The sequence below is a fragment of the Bos javanicus genome, chromosome 10 (assembly GCF_032452875.1).
Source record: "Bos javanicus breed banteng chromosome 10, ARS-OSU_banteng_1.0, whole genome shotgun sequence".
Lineage (NCBI taxonomy): Eukaryota > Metazoa > Chordata > Mammalia > Artiodactyla > Bovidae > Bos > Bos javanicus.
The window spans coordinates 65,193,551-65,216,666 of NC_083877.1; the positions used below are offsets into that span (position 1 = coordinate 65,193,551).

The 23,116-nt window shown below is 34.8% G+C and overlaps 1 protein-coding gene across 6 annotated transcripts in view; it reads right to left on the reverse strand.

Annotated features, from left to right (window-relative positions):
* Nucleotides 1–578: 578 nt before the first annotated feature.
* Nucleotides 579–23,116, reverse strand: part of DDHD1 (DDHD domain containing 1) — a 66,196-nt gene continuing 43,658 nt past the window's right edge. For 3 of the 6 annotated variants that reach the window (XM_061428913.1, XM_061428907.1, XM_061428909.1), the window contains 7 exons: nt 21,102–21,364; nt 19,403–19,478; nt 14,920–15,069; nt 12,010–12,262; nt 10,815–11,006; nt 8,163–8,246; nt 579–3,224 (listed from right to left, as the gene is read on the reverse strand). In XM_061428913.1, coding sequence (XP_061284897.1) covers nt 3,043–3,224; nt 8,163–8,246; nt 10,815–11,006; nt 12,010–12,262; nt 14,920–15,069; nt 19,403–19,478; nt 21,102–21,364 — 1,200 coding nt within the window. In that variant the 3' untranslated portion in view covers nt 579–3,042. Of the gene's footprint in view, nt 3,225–5,834; nt 5,999–8,162; nt 8,247–10,814; nt 11,007–12,009; nt 12,263–14,919; nt 15,070–19,402; nt 19,479–21,101; nt 21,365–23,116 lie in introns of those variants that run through there. The other 3 variants (XM_061428908.1, XM_061428912.1, XM_061428910.1) reach the window with 2 other exon arrangements.

Here is a 23,116-nt window from a genome sequence, read left to right on the forward strand (position 1 = left end):
AATTAGAAAGGAACTCAATTATTTTTCCTCTACTGTAGGCCTTACAGCGAACTCTCTAGGTTTGGTCTAGTTCTACCTTAAGGGGCTCAAAGTGTCATCACTGGAAGGAGTCATGGAATTGGCTGTGACACTCCACTGATGGTTTCTTTTCCTGTTTACTCTTTAGGGGAAGACAATGCCAGAATAAGATCAGAATACTTCAGCCCCAATGAGGAAACAAAGAAAATGAGATGAATGTTTACATGTCACCATCTGAGACCTTCTAAACAACATGTTCAGTGTGAGAATTCCCAAAGGCTGACAGATGCTACCTATCAGAAGTAAAACAAAAGATTCCTAAGGCTTACTTCTGAAGTATAAATTAGTTACCAGGAAACCGAGAATATTTTGTAATAAGTGCTAATATCTGTAACACTGGATTATAACACAAGTATAATTACTGTCAAAAATAAAGTTATGAACTAACAAAACATCCTCCTTATTCTAAGTATAAATAATTCTTAGGGGCTGAACTGGATTAAAATTGTTTGAATGGTCTGACCAGTACTCAGAAGAATCATCAGAGCAGGTACACAAAGTAGAGAATAAAATTTTAATGTATCAAAAACAGAACTTTTTGGCCAATTTAGTACTTGCAGGAATAAAGTTGCAAAATGTTACTCAGTAACTGACTTAGCTTCTAAATCAAGCTAGAATTACACATACTCTGTATATTACTTGAGTATATACAAGTACATTCCATGATAACATGCAGAGACATGGAAACAAGAAGAGTACTGTGAAATAAAAAACGCCATGTTTATGAAATAATGAATTGAAAACAAAACACCTGTCCAATAATCCAGAATATCTCATTTCGAAAAGGTGGTTTTGAATATTGCTCTTTTCAAGAATTCAAATAACTTCCATGTGGCTAAATTGGATTTTTTCCCTAACATGAAAAAATGGAAGCTGATATCTTCCTATAGCTATGGGAGTATACTTTTCCTTTTACTGAATATCAAATTAAAAGGTTTGATAGGTTTTCACTCCCCTCAGGTGAAAGGGGCTCTTAACATTCTAGTGGTTAAGAATGAATCCCTTAAAGCTCTGAGGCATTTGAATGTCTTAAGACCCAAAGGCTCATGTACCTTTAATGAAACAGTATATGAGATGGAAGTTTAATTCTCCTGAAAACTAAATAGAACTATGAAATAAACAGGGTATGAGAATGACCTGAGTTCACAGGAATCTCTAGATTTGAAAGACATTGCTTCAGCTTTGCTAAGATAGCATCAAAAGCCTTTTATAGCAAGAGTTTCTTAGTGAGTCACATATTTGGCCATGAAGCCTTAGGATCTTTTTAAACACTAAGAAGTGCTTTATGTTGTGCAAATTCAATGAAAGGCCAACTAAGTAAAGCCTACAAGTAAGCCAAAGATTCTATATCTTCTAAAGAAGGAAGGTGAGATGTATAACTGACCAACTTTGCTCCTAGTTTGACAATGATTTCTGTGAAGCTAAGATAAGCAAATACAGCACCTTAAGGAGAACCCAGTAGAAGCCTCTCAGAAGTGAGGGTTGGCTGTGGCAGAAATGGCTACTGATTCCTTCTAAGTAACTCCTCCTTTGTGCGTGAGAACCCAAGAATGTATATGACCAGTAGGGTGAAGGACTGGTTTCAGTCATTTCTCCAAATTATGAATGGCAATTTGTTATTATTTGCAAAATAAAAGGTCACGTGTGAATTATAAGTCAATGAACAGCACATAAAAGAATATGGCCTGTCTTCAATCTGAGCTCTCCTGGTTTGCTATGTCATCTAATTCAAGGCACTTTATATATTTTGGTGCCTTAGTGTGTTAACATGTAACATGAGAATAACACTCATTCACTTACCTCAAGGAACTTCTACATAGATTATTTAATCACACAGCACTTTGAGCTCCTCAGATGAAAAGCACTGTGGAAAAAATGACAGCCAAGGAAACTCTTTCGATGCCTCAGAATCCTGAACATTGTGTCTATGTTGCAACTACAATTCCTCAAAACACTTAAAAAATGTTAGGGCACTCTATCCCCTTTTTATATGTTAATTGTTTGGCACACAGATGCTTATATACTTAATTAAAATAGTTATACTCCCTACTCCAGAGAAGTTGACTAATTTTCCAATAAAGTTTACTAAATGTACCTATTCTGGAGTATTCTGTGTCAAGTAGAAAACTTCAGTTTTCTTTGAGGTGCATGTGACATCATAAAAAGTTCACTTTCTTTTTCAAAATAATTGAACTAGTGTTATTTGTGTGAAACTACAAGTTTTTAATGGAAAAAATACTGAAATTATGCCACAGTGTCTATATATTCATCTGAAGAGTACAAAGATGGAGTTCTGAGAAAAAAGGGTCTTAACATTATAGAAAATAAATGTGGTTCTTAAATTGTTCAAAGAAATTTTAAAAAAATGTAATGTTTCATACATTGACACAAAGCAATTAGTCAGAGGTAATAAACTATAAATATAGTAGTTCAAATGTTTCTCTCGGCATTAGAGAGTTAAACAAGTTAAATTCAAAACATTTTAAACTTGTTATACTCATGTTTCAAAGAAATTGTGGAAATATAAGTTTTCATACAAATCTAAAACAATGATACCACCTTGTGATCTTTACATAGAATATCCTGGACCTTGATCATTTTAGATTTATAACATACTTTGGTTAATATATTAGGTTCAACCCATTAATATGCCTTTATATTTGGGAGAAATTAGATTGTGATTTATAAACTTGCAGGTTCCCAAATCTTCCTCAATTCCAGGTCCTCCTTGATTCTCTGCAGGGGGTTCTGTCAGACTCATAATTAAAATGATGAAAATTATAAATAACTTCTTTTGAACTGAACATTTGTTTTGCTTTTTTAAATAAAATAAAGTGCTTTCAAATTCAAATATTTCTTGCCCTAAACAAAACTGAAACATACTTAAACCTGAAACTTTCATATCTTGACACACATATTTAACAAGAAAAAATCAGTTTTGGGCCATTAATGTCCTTCAAGGGTTCAGACTGGATCTAAACTGGGTTTCACATTATTATCGTGCTCGTGTTTGTACATGAAGGTTAACAGGAAGAGGGCAACATCCAAGGATGACCAATAGGCAGTATGCGACGTGACAGCTGACCAATAGCGGCTCTCCACAAGGCCTTCTCTGAGTTCAAAGTCAATTCTGTGATCCAGTTCCACTAAAAAGAAGTCAAACAAATGAGTAAGTATCACAGTAAGATTGTTTCTACACAGACTTACTAGATTTGGAGAATAAAAATTTACCAAACAGAAGTGACTCTCCTAATTATTGTTACTATTTTTTAAAAAGTGACTTTCCACTCTCATCTTATGGGAAGAAAACACTCAAGAGCCTCAGTAGCTCAGGATTCTGTCTGGTGAATCCTCTCCTTTGTATGCTGAGGTCAGTATGGAATAATAAAGTAAGAAAACAAAAATCTCACCTGGTACCATACAGTATATTTGGAATAAAGAAACTGGCCTCAAATCCTGGCTTTCCTATTTAAAATTTGTGCCTAACCTGAAAGATACAGCAAATAGTCTTCTTGCAGAATGACGGGTCAGCCTTAGATGCAATAATGTCAGCAGGAGTGCAACAGCGCACGCAAAGGCTCCTTCACAGGTGAGGCTCTTTACGTTAGCTGGCTCAGGGGAACACGTTGGAATAACATCTACTACAGTCCTACGATGCTTTTCTCCCCACTATGCTGAATTCCTCAAAGGGCCACAACATACTCCTCTCCATGCTGTCAGCTGGGCCAAACAGGCACCTGGGACCGCTCGTGCTCAAGAATCCACTGGCGGGGAAGTGAGAGTGGGAGGAGCAGTGGTAGCCCTTGAGAGGAAGGACTTCATTTACAAACGTGCTGTCCTCAAATAGCTCAGTAAGTTCAATTAAGTTTTTTCTAAAACACACAGAAAATCCTTGTAACACGTGAGAAAAATCACCTTACCAAATCCAAGGCTATACCACTGCAATTGGTTAATCTAACAAATCCTTAAGAGATAAAACACTTAGACAAATGATAATTTCATCTTCAGGAATCCCTCAAAAGCTGTCAATAAGCCATACAGTATTTTGAAGGGTCTGTCTTAAAAATAAAAATCACTACCGTTCAGACTCAAAATCTGCTCTTTTGTTCAGCGTGCTAGCAGGTATAAAAAGTAAAAATTGGCAAAAATTAAGGAGGTTGGAGAAAAAGTTGGGTTTTGCTTTGGAAATCGCATAAAGGAAATCATATCATTTTAGAGCATGATTTCATATAAATGTTTAGCTACTGTTTAAACAATACCATTTGGTGATTTAAAAATGCCTTTATAGTTATTTTTCTATTCAATCGTGCTTTTCTGACAAAGAATGTCCATGGATCTTGTCTAAAAATTTTTAGATAAGGTTTATTTACACTCAAATAGTATAAATACCCAGTCAGGTTATAAAGCACTATGAAATATATTGACATAGACCTTTTACAAAACTGCTATTTTTCTCATTTAAATTATAAGCTAGTCCATAAGAAGTCAGAAATAGTTGAAATCCACATGATGAACTGTGGGACAGGAATGTCAATCTTTTATCTTTCATATTCCATGGGACATTTGTGTTAAAATTTGTAGGTATATTCTGGCACAAGAGACAAGAAGATGAAAAGAAGAAATGAATTCTTAAACACAACTTGACTCCTTGAAGAGGAGTCAAGGTGAAGTCACTTATGAAGAAAAAAAGGAGAAATAAGAGGAAAAACGAAGAGATGGGAAACACACATTAAAATTGGTGAAGCCCATACCATGTTATTTCTAAGAATTCCTTTTAAAGGCCACTGTAGAATGCCTTCCTAGGCCAACAGTCTTAAACAACTGTTATTCTAAAGTTAAAGGGAGATTTTTCCTGTTACAACCAGTGTTACTCGGCTCCACTTTGATTTTATGTCCCTGAAATGTATTCTTATTGTGCTATCACTGTGCAACACTGCCTTTCGTATACTACAAACTCAAATGATGAACTTATTGCCTCATTATGTGTCCCTGTCCTTCTTATCACCTACAGGATTTTTAATAAGTGTCATTAACTAGATTGGCTTACCCCATCCCCTCCCTATTTATCTGTAGGTTGTCCCCATCAAAATGGAAATTTAGGTAACCAGCTTGTACTCGATGAACCTATTTTACAGTCTCTCATCTTCCTTAAAAGGTTTACCCCAGGCAGTCTGGTTTGCAGCTGACACCTGTTGGTTTTACAGGTGGGTGGATGGATGGATGTAGGTGGGCCAATGTCTCATCTTTTTCTTTAAGTAGATCACAGAATTCCCAACGGTGTGAGGTCACTACATGGTAGTACTATGCTACATGTGATGTGAGATGTGCTCTTGGCCAAAGACGGCCCAGATCTACACGGAGTTGCCTTGGACCAGCCTTCTCATTATTATTGTATCAAGAAGGGGTGGCACTAGACAGGTTAGTATGTTCCTAGTTTCTTTCACTGAATTAGGTCAAGAAAAAGGAGAACATAAAATCACTCAATCCTTTTCTCTGGAGTGCCTACGAGTTAATATTCCTATATCTACGAAAAGAGAATTTAAGATTCCTCAAAGTTGAGGAGAGGTAAAAATGAAAAAAAAAAAAATTTGCTGGCTTTTAACAATCATCAATAATTTGCTTTCACTGTTTTAAAACATGGGTTGAAGGAAATGGCAACCCACTCCAGTATTCTTGCCTGGAAAATCCCATGGACAGAGGAACCCGGTAGGCTACAGTCCATGGGAGTCACAAAGAGTCGGACACGACTGAGCGACTTCACTTTCACCTTTTATTTTCTTTTTGGGGGAGTCATGCATATGGGCACATTTCCTTCCTTATTCTCCAAGCAAATGTCTGCCATCTACCCAGGCTGAAGGCAGAGTTTCCTCAGCACTCTGCCTTCAGTAGAGTGTTCTTTTGTGCACAGGGCTTGTCAAACCTGGAATATGGTGTTAAAAAGTAAAATACATGAATAGAAAGTAACCATTTTACCAACTGGACAAGTTTCTTCTATTTAAAGGGAGTGTCTTAACTAAGAAAACCTTAGTATCTAGTACTAAGTAGAAAGTACTAGTAAAGGAAACTGGGTTTCCAAATGACTGACAAAAGAATCATTTGCAATATATGCTCAGAGTTCTTGATAAATTATATCTTATTTTTCCTCTGCCTGAGAGCAACCATATATTTTATGTAGTTAGATGTTTGATAGTCAAGGAATATTTACATTTTGTGACTTATCATAGCTCCAAATATATTTAAAAACATTCTCTAAAAATCCTTTATTTAAAAAAAAATAGCAAAAACTCCATAATGAGCTTTATAATTAGTTGCCATTTTCTGATCTCCAAATTTCCCAACACTAATCTACTCTGAAAGACATTCAGACACCTAACATTTGACAACAGATGGGCTATTTGGGGAAACACAGGCTCATAAGAATACAAAGGAACTTCTGGGGATGGCCAGATCTGCTGGATCCTCTACCATCTGGTTGGAGAAATGTTCCTCAGCATATTCAAAACTACTCCCTTCTACTCATCCTTGGTTCTTCTCAGAACTAACTTCTAGATCTCTGCATAACCTGTGCTTCCCATCTCTGTGTTTTCGCTTGTGCTGTGCTGTTTCTTTTCTCTGCAATGTCTCTTCATCTCTGCTTATTTAAGTCCTACTTCCACAAAACCTTTTTTTTTCATTTCTCCAGGTGAAAACATTTTCTCTCCTTAGAATCTCTGTCATGAGGTTCAGCACATTCTACCATATATTATATTATTTCTGTAGTTATCCACCTTCCCTACAAGAATATACGCCCTCTAAAATATACTTAAGTTTCCACATAAGCATTTAACACCTTTATGGGCAGCACTGAAATTGGTTCATCCTGGTGCCTCTTCTAGTGACTATCTACTTGCCTCATGGTAAAACTGTTGAATGAATAAAAACAGGAGAAGAGAAAATAGAAGCCATATACATATTACCATCTGAATCAATGTGGTGTAGTTATGACAAGTGGTCTAACTGCTTAGGTAGCTGGGATGGTTTAAGGGAGTGGATAAAAGGACTACTTGAATGTAGGACAAATAGATTAACGGATTAATTTTCCTTTCTCTAATATTCAAAAAGCACAAGTCAGTTATTTCTTTACAGAAGTGACTATTACATGAGCAGGGACTAGAGACAGCACTTATAAAAATCATTTCTTGAGAGGAGTTCACTGAATTAGATCATCACAAACTGCTGTCACGGGGCTAAAAACCCAAATCAGCTTGTTATGCTGACACCCTGTTTTGGGAGCTATATCTAGTTAAGAATTTTTTTTTTGAAAGAAGAAAAAATGCATGAAAATTAGCAATTATAAACATGGAAATTGCAAAATTAGATACGGTTTGAAAACACAAGGAGAAACTTGTAACTTACTTTTTTGGTTAAAGACAAAATCCATTATTTTTAAAAAAGGAAAGAGAAAGGAGATATAGAAAAAAAGGAATGAGAAGTTAAGATAAAAATAATTTTAAACTGCTAAGATTAATTTTTACTAATACATTTTGAATCTGCTGAAAATCAGGAGATTGAAAATATCTCTTGTAGCCAATAATTTTTTTCAAAGCAAGCCTATACCTCTAAAGACCATTAAATATTTGTGTTGAAACCAGGTATCATCTGTGGCATACTAACAGTCCTAGGGATAGTGTTATTAATATCTGAAATAACTAGGAATGATTAAACTCTTTATACTATGAAATCCTTTTATATTTAAATATATTACACAAAAAGAACAGTGAAGCTCTCTGAAGGCTGGAGGGCAACAGAGAAGAAAGAAAATGGCCTAATGCTTTTCTTCTCTCTCTAAAGAGTTCCTTCTTTGGAGAAGCACATAGGAGTATGATATACTTTAGCACACTAAGTAACTAATGAATACTCCGGTTTCAGGACCACTACCATTTAAGATTAGGAAATACAGGAAGAGAATACATTTGAAATAGTCTGTTAATGGTAACATTCAAGCTGCTCTCATAGAAAAACTGAACAAGTTTTCAGTGAGCAGAAGAAATCTAAGTAGACCGTTTTCACAGCGTTCTGAATGCTATTCCTGACATATACCATACCGAGGGTATTATCTTTATTCTGTATTACATTTTCCGGAAAAAGAAGTTGTGGGAGATTAAAGAACGATTCTTGAAGTCTGAAATCTGTGGAAAAAAAAAAACAAAACACAAGATGCTTTAAAGTGTTGGCTGATGGTTACAAATGGCCTTCAGTGATGCAGTGGCCAAAAGTTAGAACAGTACTCCCAAATAAGCTGATTAAACCTAGCAAACAAAAAGAAGTACACAATTAGGTTTCTGTAAAGAGCTCTGTCGTGGAAAATGTAAGCATAATTAATTTTGAAATACAATGTCATAATCTGTTAACGCTCAAACATCCCCCAAATTTATAGTTCATTTAAGTTCTAACCTAGAGGCAAAACAGTGCTAAAAGAAACAAATTCTTTTCATGATATGTTACAAACACAAGGGGGTACAAGAAAAGAAACAGTAAAACCACCAGAAATAAGCCTATACTTTTCAAAAGAAATGAAAAGCAGCTATATAAGATGCTTCAAATTGATGTCAATGAAGTAGTTTCAATTGACAACACTAACTCTTCAAAGAGAGAAACCCTGATTGATCACGAATTCAGTCTGTGTTCATCTTACCCTCAAAAAGCAGGAGAATCAAAGTCGGTAGCCTTAGAATGAAGGTTATCGAGAAGAACTGAGGCAATCAATGTGAGCAAGAAGGAAGCCAGAATCACCTAATCACAGTGATCAAATTCCAGAAAGAAGATTTAAGGAAGAACGGTTTTATGATTTGCAAGATACAGCCAAAATAGCAATTATGATTTAAGAAATTTATCTAAACCAGGATTACAGAGAAGAGTATATTACTGAAGCAAGTCAAAGGTAAATCTAGAGGATTTGATTTAAAAGGCTTAATTCTTCTACAGCAGTTGTCCAATGTCAAAAGTTGGACTTTTAAAATCTGTATCTAAAGATGAAAACACAAAACTAAGAAATCATGTTAGCTCAGTTAGCTGAGTCTATAGTTGGTAGGGAATTTACCATTAGAACCAACAAAGAATTTATATGCAAGAATGACAGAAAACGTATTTTGTTAAAATATTATAACGCAATAAAACTAAGCATTTCTACCTTCACATGTCCTGGAAGAAGAAATAAGTTTCTTCTTTATTATCATTATCACTTTCAAATTTCTATGTTAAATAGCAAAAACACTAAAAGACAGTTTTTTCCCTCAGATACTATAGAATTCTGGTATCTTCCTTACCCCTTCTCTGGGGCTCAAATTTGACCCTGCTTTTCTTGTTCCCTTATTCACCCTCATGTTTACTAGCATCATTGCTGTGCATTAACATTACAAGTAATTGTGGCTTTTTACCCGCCATCTTACAAAATTATTTAAAGTTATTTTTCTTCAGAAGTTTATAGTTTTCTTTTGACATCTGTATGTTACAACAAAATTTTATACTTTCACAATCTCATTTCTGTTATTAAGCAATAAATCATAGAGTAACTCATAAAAATATGAATTTTGTACAAATATCAAAACCTAAAATGAATTTTTTAGGCAGTGTTCAAAGGCTTGAAATTATAAAATTTCTAGTATTCAGAGTCAGGCATAGGATTAAGTTTAAAAAATGGAATTGGCCCAAATAGGAATGTCCAACTCAGCAATGGCTAGGATAATTCATCGTGGATTGGGGCTGACTATGGAGAAAGATCCAGCCTTTAGGACTGTCACATCTCAACTTCCTTTTTAATTTTTTATGAACGGCAATGAATGCTGTTCATTTTAAAATTCAGAGCAGCAGACACGGTAAGAAAACAAAGCTAAGCATCTGAAATGAACTGTTTAAACATTTTTAGAGAATGAAAATAAAATTTTCTTCTTGCTATAGTTATGGAAAGGAAGTAACTAGTTTCAGAATCTACATTTCCTTATATAAGTCAATGGAAACTAGGACTCACTGGTTTTACTTTACTGGACATTTATAAATAAGCTTTAAGTTTAGACCCTCAGAAGTAAATATACACTAAGTGTTTTAGTGTTTCACAACTATTTAAGATTTTAGACCTTATAAATCCACTGGAAAAAATTAAATAAAGCATCATTCTATTGCTAAGTCCAGTATAATTACCCATTCTTTCATTCATTTCTTGAGTATCTACTTTACACAAGTTAGTAGGGACAGGATGGGAACCACAGAGTGGATCTAATACAATTAAAGTTTTGAAGGCTTTATAATTAGGTTGATAAAGGGAGCTATGGGATTAGTACCAGGATGGTTTTGGCAGAGCATTTTAAAAACGGTATCAAGAGTAGATACAGCATAGATCTGCAGCAACTAAATGAATTTTTAAAGCTGAGAAGACCATGTTTAAAAATAAAAACAAAAAACTACTTTTATGGGAGTGCTTACCACAAAGAGATTTGTTTTATCCTTGATGTGTAAGATCTCTGTGCGACAAGGCACTTACTAATGTTCTTAACTTAATTCACCCATGCAGAGAGTAAAACTGCATTTACCTGCGAATTATTCCTGAAAATGTAAGTAAAGAAAAGCACTTTTTTCTTTAAAAGCTAGGGCGTACTTTAGATTACAGAGTGGACTGCTAGTGTTAATATCTTAATGCTCTTTGTCTTCCTCCAGTTTAAAAAGGACACAGTATAAACCTGGAAAGAAGAGTATGAACTAACATGCAGAGTCAAGAAAGCCAGAACTGCTGTGTGGAAGGGTCTGCGTTGCCACGGTGGTCATGGGCGGGGAGGCAACTGGCTTCTTCTCGTCTTCTATGGAGTCCCTTGATGTCTCAGATGGCTGTGATGCAGATGAACGTCCAAATCTTGAGAACAACATTCCTCCAAGTCCCTTTCCAATGCTTGCAGCCCCTGCATTTCACAAAACAGGCCAGTCATTCTGCTGAATTACACCACGTACCAGGCTAAAGAGCACCACCCATAATTACAGTCAGTTGGCAGAGAGACTAAGCCCTAGTCATGTTTTTCCAGGGTGGGAACACAAAAAATTTGCAATTTATATTGTAGGTTTCTAAATAAAAATAGTGTTGAACAGAATGAGAGTTGTACAAACTGCAGGAATATAGCTTACAAAGAAAAAAAGATTCTATTTTATTCAAGTGATCTTTGTTTTTTAAAGTATTTTATAAGATTAAAAATATTAATAAAAAGAACCATTCTATTCATATGGGCATATATTTACTATTGGTATGCCTACTCCGGAAGTGAAGTGGATCTGTTATAAAAAGCTGTGAATAAACAATCTCTATGATGAATATCAATGAATCCAGCAGATAGAGCCTGCTTACAGTGCCATCTTGTGGCATTTTATATTAAGGCAACTTGTAACCAAAAGCAAAGGACAAATTAAGTGGCACACAACTGAGCTCCAGCGCCACACCAAACACTGTGGGTGGAACTGGAGACCACGCAAAGAGAAATTCAATATCCTTGTTGCTCTCAAGGAGGACACGATTTGAGAGACTTTTAGGACACAGATCAGAGAATGGGTTGGCAAGGGCACCCTTAGTACTCAAGCACACCCTCATTTCACAGATGAGGGAGACGAGCATTAAAAACTACGTGACTTCTCCAGATTTCACAGCAAGTGATGGGGCCAAGGTTAAAATGAGGAACTTGATGCCTCCACCTTTTGGGGTGTGTGTGCATCAAGGTTTCTTATATTCTCTAACTACAGGATCTGATCTAACTAGAGAATTTAGGGCTTTTGCCTTCAAATATAAGGAGAGTAGTTAACTCTATACATTAACTCTCAGATGTTTTGTAATATATAGAGTATTTCCAGGTACCTAAAATTTAATGACTATATAAAATTTCTTAAGTTCATTGATGAGGAATACCGAAGAGAAATTACCTAATATGCTTGCTTTGCCTATATTTGTTATAGATTCCCCATAGTGTCGGCGAGACAAGACTGGCGAAGTCACAGGGCTTGGTATTGTTGAGATGCCTTCATTCTCTGAAATTGAGGTAGGATCTTTCGCTGGGTGAAGAAAGCTTGGCTTCATATACTCATAAGGTAGAGGATTGGATGTATTATACCAGTGGATCTGCACAGGTGAAATGTTGCTGTAGTGTTTCAGTATTAATGGTTCTAATCTATAAGCCTTGATGTAAAAAAATTCAAAGAAACAAAACATTAAGGCACAATGCTTAGGTTTTAGTAAACTGTTCATTCTGATTCTACTGTGTGCTCAGAGGACCTTAGGAAATGATTAAAAACCTGACATTCCTAACATGTATTCCTATTTCTTCACTGTTAGTAATATATCCTTAATGATGAGACTACAAAAAAATTAGAGTTAGTCTAGGCTAACAGTGCCCTTTAAATTAGTTTTTCAGTAATATTAGTTGCTCAGTCGTGTCTGACTCTTTGCGACCCCACGGGCTGTAGCCTGCAAGTCTCCTCTGTCCGTGGGATTCTCCAAGCAAGAATATTGGGAGTGGGTTGCCACTCCCTTCTCCAGAGGATCTTCCCAGGGATTGAACCCCGGTCTCCTGCCTGTGGGCATGAGCTACAAGGGAAGACCTTGTAGCTACAGGGAAGTTTGAACTACAGGGAAGACCTTGTTTTTCAGAGGAATATTCATTTTTATTATGTTCTGATAACATCTAGCAATTAGATTATATTAAGTCTCATGAACAAAACTGAAGCAGTAAACAGTAACTTGGAACACAGTAAATAAGCTCAATTTTTAACATATAAGCTCTCAGTTGACCCTATTTTCAAGCAGATTAATGTAGTACATGAGATGATGATATAAGACCATTTGTCTAAGGTGAAATAGGGACGATATAGCAGAAAAGGCAATGGACTTGGCATATAATTCCCTGCATTCATATTCTGGCCTCTGCCACTTATTAACTATATGACACTCACCAAGTCACAAAGTCTCAGAGCCTCAGTTTCTTAAGCTGTAGAAAAGAAATAATACTTTCTAATTTCTACTACCTCAGAAGGATGTTGGGAAGAATAGATAAGTTTAGAAAAACTGCCTAGCACAGTTCTGACATAACTATTAAAAAAAAAAAAAAGCACAGAAAAATTGTAAAATGAATAACAAATAATTTGTAATAATGAGTTTGTAATCCTCCATAATACAGCTGACCCTTAAACAACACAGGAGTGAACTGCATGGGTCCACTTATACGTGTGTGTTTTTTTTCCATAAATAGATATTAAAGCACTACATGGTCTGCAATTGGTTGAATCTGTGGATACGAAACTGTAGATATGGAGAGCTGACTATCAGATTACACACCAATTCTTGACTGAGCACAAGGTTGGTACCCCAACCCCAGAGCTGTTCAAGGGTCAACTGTATAATAAAGTTTAAGATTATACAAAATATAGCTCACAGTTCACCTACAATCTTAAGTTCACTTTCAAGTTATAGGAAAATCAGTAAAATGAATGGATATAACAATACACTTAAGGTCTAATTAAGTGTTTTGCATATGTTTTACTTAATCCTAACAACCTTGAGGTAAATATTATCATCTGCGTCATATAGATAAAAAATAGATAGTCTCAGAAGTGACCTGGCCAAGATTGTACAGTCAGTATTTGAATTTAACACTAGATTCCATTTCAGTGAAATTTATTTCTTAAATATAGTAGTTTTGATTTTTTTAACATATGGAAAATTTTCTAAAATTCTAGCGTTTAGTCAATGTTATATTTATTTGGTACTAGCCAAAGATCTTTTGAAAGACTTTAGAGTCATATAAAGCTGTTTTTCAGAAAATAAATGCTATTTAAAATAGTTTGTCTTAAATTTAGTTATATTTAATACTTGTCCCCAATATGATTTAATGAAGAATTTTTCTCATCCAAAAATCTTACTTCACATTAAACTGTTCACCTGGATGCAAGATCCTTATTTACATTAGAAAAATTTATTTTTATTTACAAAAATTTAAATTTATTTACATTAGAAAAATTTACAAACATAACAGAGAATGCAAAAATCCAAAATGTTGTAATTCTACCAGACTAAAATAAATTCTTCCACTTTTCCATGTTTAATACACAGTATTTAAATATTCTCAATTTTAAGAGGATCTACTACACACATTTCAATGTTGCAACATGCTTTAGAGAACAAAGTATTTAAAGTGGATTTTTAAATTTTATGGCTACTACATTATTGGAATTACAACTGGTTAAGGTTTGAAAGTTCAGAAGACTCCTGTCCTTTGGATTAACTGGATCCATTAACTGGATAGTACTTTTACATTATGCTTTCATTCTACAAATACAACATAAACAGAACATCTTTAAGGTATTTTACTTCCTAATCCCTAAACCAAAGAAAAATATTTAAAAAATATGAACTTATCAAGCGTAATAGATAAAGCATACCTCAGAGGTACTGCATGTTTGCTTCCAGATCACCGCAATAAAGTGAATCACACAATTTTTTTGGTTTCCCAATGCATATAAAAGTTAAGTTTCCACTATACTTAAAAGTCTGTTAAATATGCCACAACATTATGTCTAAATAGCAAAATATATACCTTAATTAAAAAATAATGCTGTTGGAAAAATGGCATCAATAGACTTACTCAATGCAGGGTTGCCACAAAACTTCTTTGTAAAAAATAAAAAACAAAACTGCATTATCTGTGAAGTGCAATAAAATAAGAGATGTCTGTAAATGAATACTTTCTCATCAATTCAGCAGTACCTTGCAAGATTTCTTACAGATTCTCTTAGGAAAAATTTAATATTGAGACACAGATATCCATATTTACAACTCACCACTGGATCTGTCGGATGGAAAATGTTTAGTAATCGGTTACAAATCTCTCTGGGCAAAATATGGTCTTGACTTCCAGTGTTTCCCGGGCGGATGCCACGCAGTGCCAAAAAAACTGCTAGTGGGGATCCCATACAGAAGAAATTTTCAACCTACAATGATAAAGTCACCCTAAATTTAAAAAATGGTGAACTGTTTTTCAAAGAATTTGGACATAATGTAATATATGGTAAAATACAAATAATAAAATTATTTCCAAAATATATAATTTTAAATGAGTTGTCTAGATTGTATTTGCATTACTTGTTAAATATATAACCACCATTAATTATTTTAAACTATCCAGGAGCAGCTTTAGTACCTTTAAATGTAACAGAAAATGAAGAATGAGAATAAGGAGAAGGAAGACTTATTAAGCTACTATTTTGTGTAAAGTAATATTAGGTATTCTGAAACATATATAGACCAATAAGGCTGAGCTTCTACACCCAAGAGTTTATAATCCTGCAGAGGAGACAGAGTAAAATAGTGCATAAGAGAGGGAAAGTGTGCTACAGGTGAGTAGATAAAGGATGTGCACTGGCCATAAGAGATGAAGAGGATTTCCAAAGTTGGGGTTGGGATACACTGGGGCTGGAAAGATATTCCATACTGATAGAACCACATAACCTAAAGCAGAGGCGGAAAAGAACTTGGCTTAATTTTGAGGAGAGAAACAATCTGATAAGGTTGAAGACTGGCTATGGGGAAAATGTAACTGGAATGAGAAATGTACAGAACCTTGACTATTTGACTAAGAAAACAGGGCATAATTTATTTTACAGGTAGTGAAAGACAACAGGATTTGACCCACATTTTAGGAGGTGAGTAAATCTGGTAGTAGCTTGTGAATGAACTGGAAAATTAAGTAAACCACGTTTTTGTTCATAATTAGTTTGAGGTATCTGTAACGTACCTAACAGGTAACTGAGAATTTAGGACAGGAGATATAGAATTGAATATGTCATCATCTAAGTCTATGTGTCACCATTATAGAAGTGATATATAACATTGAGAGAATGGATAAAACTGCTTAGGAATCACATAGAATAAAGTGGCTTTAGATAGAACTACAAGGAACGTCTGCATCTGATGAGTAGGTAAAACTACAGAAGAGAGGGTTAAAGAAGAAAGAGAACCAGGATAATGCAGCAGCATGGAAGTCAAGGGAGGAGAGGGCTTCAAGAAAAACAGGGTAGTCATGAGTACTGGATTACATACAGAACATGATAGCTTTCCCTCCTAAACCCACTTTACCTCTCTATGTTCCATATCTTGATTCAAGATATCACAAATTCATTCCTCCCTCTTATCTCCAACACCTAAGAAGTCATTCCAACAGATTCTAACATTTCACTTCATCACTTCTCCTCTGGACTATACTGTAACAGTGTCCCTGCCCCCAATCTTACATATCTTTAATCTCTTCCCATGCCCTTGGAGATTTTTTTTCCAAGTGAAAAAGTATATATGAATGAATATATATTTTGAAATGGTAGCTTAAAGCTAAATAAAGTTTAAGAAATTTTTGTTTTTAAAGAATGGAGTAACTTAAAGATGTTTGAAGGCTGAAGAACTGTATGAAGAAAAATAAAAAATATAAGAAAAAGCATCTGGAATAACAGTGACAGGGATGAAAGCATCAATTCTGAAAGGATTACTCTCATTACTTCTTCTATAAAGTGAGAAAAGAATAAAAGATAAAGATACAAAAATAGTTAAGATAGAAGAGAAAGCTCTGTAAATGAAGAGAAAGCTCTGTAAATCCTTTCTGCTTGATATACACATGCACGTGTGCATGCACACGTACACCCCGGCAAAATGGTTTCTACACTGGTCAGGCACTTCATAAATGTTTAACTTGCTAAACCCATGGATTAAACAACTTTTCTTCGTTTATGATTGATTTGCAGTTTGGTTGACAAACACAAAGGAATTCCTTATCTCTCCAGTAAGAGTAATGACTGCTTTAGTGTTATCTACAGCTGTCAAAAGAATTTTGTGGGTGAAGAAAAAATACTTTAGACATTTAGTCTAAGTACTCTGTATAGAGATCAATGAACAGAGGAATTCAGAGATATTAAGTAATCTGGCTAATATTACATAACTAGTTAGTGGCAAAGCCTCATGATCACAATCGAAGTCTTTTACTCTCCAGATCAATGTTTGTTGATACTTTTTTTACTCTTTTTAAAGTTCAGTGGTCACATGTGACCAATCTAATATTTTATTCTGAAAGTAAAGCCATCTGCCAGTCAACAGGCATATAAGACTTCTGTTTCTTTTAGAACTCTGAAGTTCTAAATAAATTTGCCAATGTATTACATATTCCTTTTTGAGCATGCATGCTAAGTCATTTGTGTCCGACTCTTTGCAACCCCATGGACTGTAGCCTCCCAGGCTCTCCTGTCCATGGGATTCTCCAGGCATGAATACTGGAGTGGGTGACCATTTCGTTCTCCAGGGGATTTTCCCGACCCAGAGATCAAACCAGCATCTCTTACGTCTCCTGCATTGGCAGATGGGTTCTTTACTGCTAGTGCCACCTGGGAATTTTAAATTTCAGTTATCTATATATTTTTCTCTATAAGTAATTACATAAGTAAAAATTCATATTATTAGACTACATGACCATGTATTAGAAAGATATACCAACTATAGGGTGTCGACTTAAAAAAACACGTAACAGGAAAGTTGTGAGTTAGGTTTTATTTGGGGCAATATGAGGACCGCATCCTGGGAGACAGCACCTGAGGCAGCTCTGAGAAACTGTTCCAAAGGTGCAGGGGGGAAGGTCAGTATATATGTGATTTTGGTGAAGGAGGAATACATGCAATCAAGCACATATTTTTCCAGAAGGTTTCTGCTAGTCACGAGCAACAGTCATCACTATGAATGATTTTAGTGCTTTTAAAGACATGAGGAGATACAAGAATTGTGCTCATAAAATTGGCTCTGGAAAATACCTAGCTATCTGAAGACCTGTCCTGCCAGTCTTCCCAACCACCCCCCAAATCCCTCCCGCCCCCTGCCCTGAGTACAGAATGCCTCATTTCTGCTCTTCACCCTGAACTCCTTTCAGGGGGCTGCTGAAGGTTAGCAGCTGCAGCAGCACATGATTTAATCCTTATGGAGGTAGATGGCAAGTCCCAATTTGTGGTTGACAAGGGCATAAATTCTAGTAAGGTGATAATTGAATTTTGAGATTCTAATATACTTAGTGGATAATACTCAACAAAACCCAGGACATGAAATAGAAGAGTTTATTTTTCCTATCAGAGCAATTCTACATATTTAACATTGATCATATATAATAATGGTGGTAGATATGGAACTCAAATTCCAGGTGGGGGTGACTCCAAAGACCATGCTCTTATGGGTTTTGAATGTATCTTATAACTTTTTTATACGGCTTATAAATGTTTAAGTTAAAAAAAAAAACTTTATAAGTCAGAGAAATAGATTGAATAAGTATGTCTGCATCATTCTAGCATGTAACATGTATGTTAAGTTCCTATGATAAAACAAACAAGTATCAAGAAGAGATAACACAGTACACTAGACATGGGCATATATTCAACTGGAAATGAGTATTAGGAGACTTATGTCATGCTCCATTTAACACTGCAAATAAGCTGTTATTCAGCTATAAGCTGTGTCCTTTCCAATAGGCCAATGTCAATGTCTCTCTGCTACTTTTTATTCTTTAAACCACTGCTAAGACAGATCTATTCTGATGCTCAAAAACCCTGAAAAGCTTTCCACTATCCCATCAAATCTAGGTTCTCTTCCTACTTTCCCACAGCCCCCATGCCCTGCATCTTGTATCTTCTAGCTGAACTGGCTTGCTCACCTTGCTCCAAACTAACTGCATTACGTGCACATCTTGTGCTTCTGTCACACACTTCAGCTGACACGCCAGCTTTCCATCTGTGGAATCATCACTGATATACTTCCAGCTATTTTCCTTACCATATACAACTAGTTGGTCACAAACGTTTAATTTTAAATACTAGATATTTCCCAGATCTGTCTCTATTTTTGGACATACTATGGGTTATATCCCTCCACACCTTGGTTTATGCTGTTTCTTTTAAGAACAGAGCGTTTCTTCTTTCCTCTACTTGGCAATATCCAATTTACAGAGATTAAGTACAAATGTCATTCATTTATAAACCTTTATAGGCAAAATTAAACCTCCTTCTTGTGCCTATATATTATTCTATATAATAACCCCAGTAATGCTGTGTTATGTATTTTGAGCCTTGTCCATTCTTTTCTTAGTAGAATCTAGAAACCAGCAGGGTCCAACACACTGTAAGGGTTCAAAAAAAGACTCATTTCAAAGAATAATTAGGATTTCATTTGATCCCTAATGTCATGCTTCAAATGATGCTTGACAAAAAACTGAGATGAACAATGAAAATCTGATCTGTCTTTCCTTACCTTAAATTTTAAGGCAGGTGTTTGTGTCATAGATGATGCTTTCAATCCATGTAGCCGTTCTTCAATTTCTCGTAGCCTAGGGAGGAGTATGAGATTACGTACACATTCATATTCATGATTTCGTAAGTATTAGATGCTCACTAGTCTACTAAACATAAAGAAATCATCCAATTCCTCAAATTAATCCTTGACAGTATTTAATAAATGAACTTGCTGTAGTACAGAAAGTCTATAAAAGTTTACAAAGTAATTAGTAAAAGTATCCCATTCTTCCAATACATGCTGTTAATAGGTTTTGGAGGGGGGAATCTTTAGTAAAATGTGAGGCACATACAAGCATATACACACTTTAAAAAAACCACACCAAATGTTCATACCACACCCTTTTCTATGGCTTTCCTTTTTCTACAGTTAACAATGAATCTTAGCAATCTTTTCACTTCATTGCCTCCTAACCTACTTCAGTCTTTATAACAACTTTAATTGCCCATATCATATAGATAAACCCAGTTTAGCCTTTCTCTGTTGATGAACACAGGTTATTTCAACTTTTTCCTAATACAATGCTCTGTATGTACTTACATTTAATAAACAGTGGAACAAATTTAAGAAGGTTCAGTTCATTTTCTAAACCTTTTAAAAACATTTTACTTGAATTTGTCTAAAATACAGCGTTACAAAAACAAAAAACAAACAAAAAATACAGTGCTAAAGTTTGCAACATGACATTTTCTTTCACAACTATTAGCTACTTTGATACTATAAAAGTTATGTGTTTTCCCTATGGTACTTATTAATAAAATTCTAATGAAATCCTTAGACAATTTCTATATGATGAAAATAAATTCAATTCTTCCTGAGTAAAGGTTTAACTTAACTAAATTGGCTGTTTTATATAATGCTATCAAAATGAGTGATGTTTCACAGATCTCTTAGAGTCAGTTGAATGACCATCAAAAGAACAAGAGCATATAATTAGAGATATAGATAGGAATGTAGCAAAGAATTAAAAGACAGTATCAGGCATATTCTAGGATTAACAGAATCAGGGGCTTATTAACTTAATGGATACTTATAATCTCGAGTGCATCTGATACAATAGTATATATATTTACTATTTTTTAAAGAAAATATTCTAACACATTAACAGTTCTCACATGAGATTATGCATGATTTTTATACTCTTCTTTCTACCTGATTTATGTTTTATATTTTGTTCAATTAACCTATCTACCAGTTGTATCAGAAGAAAAAAATAGATAATGCATCCAACTAAAAAAGATAGTATCAGAAAGGATGTAAATGATTAAATAATTATAAAATCTGTCTAAAATATATTTGCCAAGAAAAAAGGGCTTTAAAATTATTTTCAGAATACTAATAAGGTGGAGGCCCATCAGATTCTACACAGTGACTCAGCATGGAATAAGTTTTAGATTTCATTTCTAATTAACTGTGAAGAAAAAAAGAGAAGCAAAAAGAGGAAGATGGTAATTTTATGCTACAGAAAACACATGTAATTAGTATCAAAATTAATAGTCTCTTGCTTGATTAGGCATATTATTCAACAATCTTTGAATATTCTATTCTGTACCCTAAACAATGTATTTTTTCTTTATTATGAAAAATCTGAAGTTTTCTACTAAGAAGTCCAGTGATTCCATGAAGACATTTTAATTTCTTTTAAGAGATTTTTTACCGTCGTTTTGTTATATAGAGTTCATCAAGAAGATGACGTTCTTCGTAGCTCATCCATCGTTCATCAGGCAACTCTTCTTCCTTCTGCAGCAACTGTTCATAGAGTCGAACTGGATTCCAGCCAGTCATTATGTCATAAGTGATCACACATCCCAAGGAATGTGACACTATTGAGACTTTACCCCCTTTTTCCTCAAAGTTTGGATTCCGGGAACAGAAAAGGGAATATAATCGATTGAGCTCTTGCTGAAGGCCTTTAACTAGCTGTTTGAAATCAGAAAATATCAAATTAGAATAATCACTTCTATAAAGGTTACTTCTAAACTCAAATACGCTAAGAAAGAAAAATCTATTACTAGCCAGATATATCTAGGTTATTAAAATTACCTCAGCTGCTTCAGAACCCTACAGGAAATGATGTAAGGTAAAAGTGAGTCACTCAGTCATGTCCGACTCTTTGCAACCCCATGGACTATACAGTCCATGGAATTCTCCAGGCCAGAATACTGGAGTGGGTAGCCTTTCCCTTCTCCAGAGGATCTTCCCAATGTAAAGATGTACATAATATTATAATCCATAGCAACACTAAAGAACAAAGACAGATGTTACCCACAAAGATTCTTTCAGTCCTTAAACCAACTACTTAAGCCAACAGTTTCATGCGTTAAAAAAATAAGTTCCATGTAGATTCTAGTAAGATTTCCAAAAAGCCTCTGGATATTTTTTCTTCATTGTAATGGAGTTATATGTTATTCTAAAGTCTTGTACCTTGTACTTTTTAAGCCGCAGTAAATTTAGGAAAAGAATATCTGAGTTTATGATAACAGGGTTACTAACATATTATAAATGCAACATATTATATACATTATTACTTTCTGCATTTAGATAAGAGTAACGTAATGAAAAGTCACTGTATGACTAAGGAAAATGGTTATGTTGATGTACTTGATATCCCAAAATTCCCATCACATTGGTAATAAAAAGTATTTTAAAATACTTTTAAAAAAAGTTCTATTTTAAGCAAGTAGGAATTTTTTAAGGTTTAGAAGTTAATAATGTGGGAAGTATCTTAGCCATTTTTATTTATAAAACTGCTTTCTTTGGAAATTTAGCTTTAATAAATATTACTGAAGTATTCTATGAAGTGAGAAGAACAAGGTTCTTTTGTTACTCAAATTCATTCATACAGGGCCCTGACCTGATTTTTAAGGTAGTCCTCTCCTCTTCCTATCACTGCTTACTACTATTTGGTTATAAACTTCCTGATACTCAACTTCTCATTTCAGTTCTTTTTAATATGTCAGCTGTTATTCAGACATACAAACGTTAATTACTAAATGCTTCCATATCTTGTTATTTTGTTTCAAGAGACAAGTTGCCTCCATTTGGTTCACTGAACGTTCTTTAGCAGAATCAAACTGGAAATTATTTGCGCATTCATGCTTGGCTGGGTTGGCAGTGACATGAATGAAGGTGCAATGTTCTGGTTGCTAACCTCACAGACCTCTACTGTACAATACTGAGGTCCTTGTTAAAGCTACTGAAACCATGTACATGGTCTGGAGGGCTTGTTAAATATAGATTGCTAGGTTCCATCCTAGAGTTTCAGATTCAGCAGTTCTGGGGATCACACATTAGTGGTAAATGCCTATAAAAATATCCCAAGACATGGGCTGTAGGTAATTCTAGTCAACAGAATTTAAAAAGTAGGCAGTATGATGTGAAATTACATGCTTTGTTCAAAGGGAGCTATAATGTAATGCTTTGGACTTGGCTTTGATAAGAATATGAACCAACCCTTAAAACTTTGTAATTTTCTTAATTGATAATCTACATGAAGGGAGGTACTGAAAAAGCTAATTTTTTAATAAAATACATTTCTTTAAAAGCAACATTTGTTGATAGTGTTTACTTTTGAAGGGCTCGATTTTAAAACTCCTACCATGAAGTCTGCTGCTGCTGCTGCTAAGTCGCTTCAGTTGTGTCTGACTCTGTGCGACCCCATAGACTGCAGCC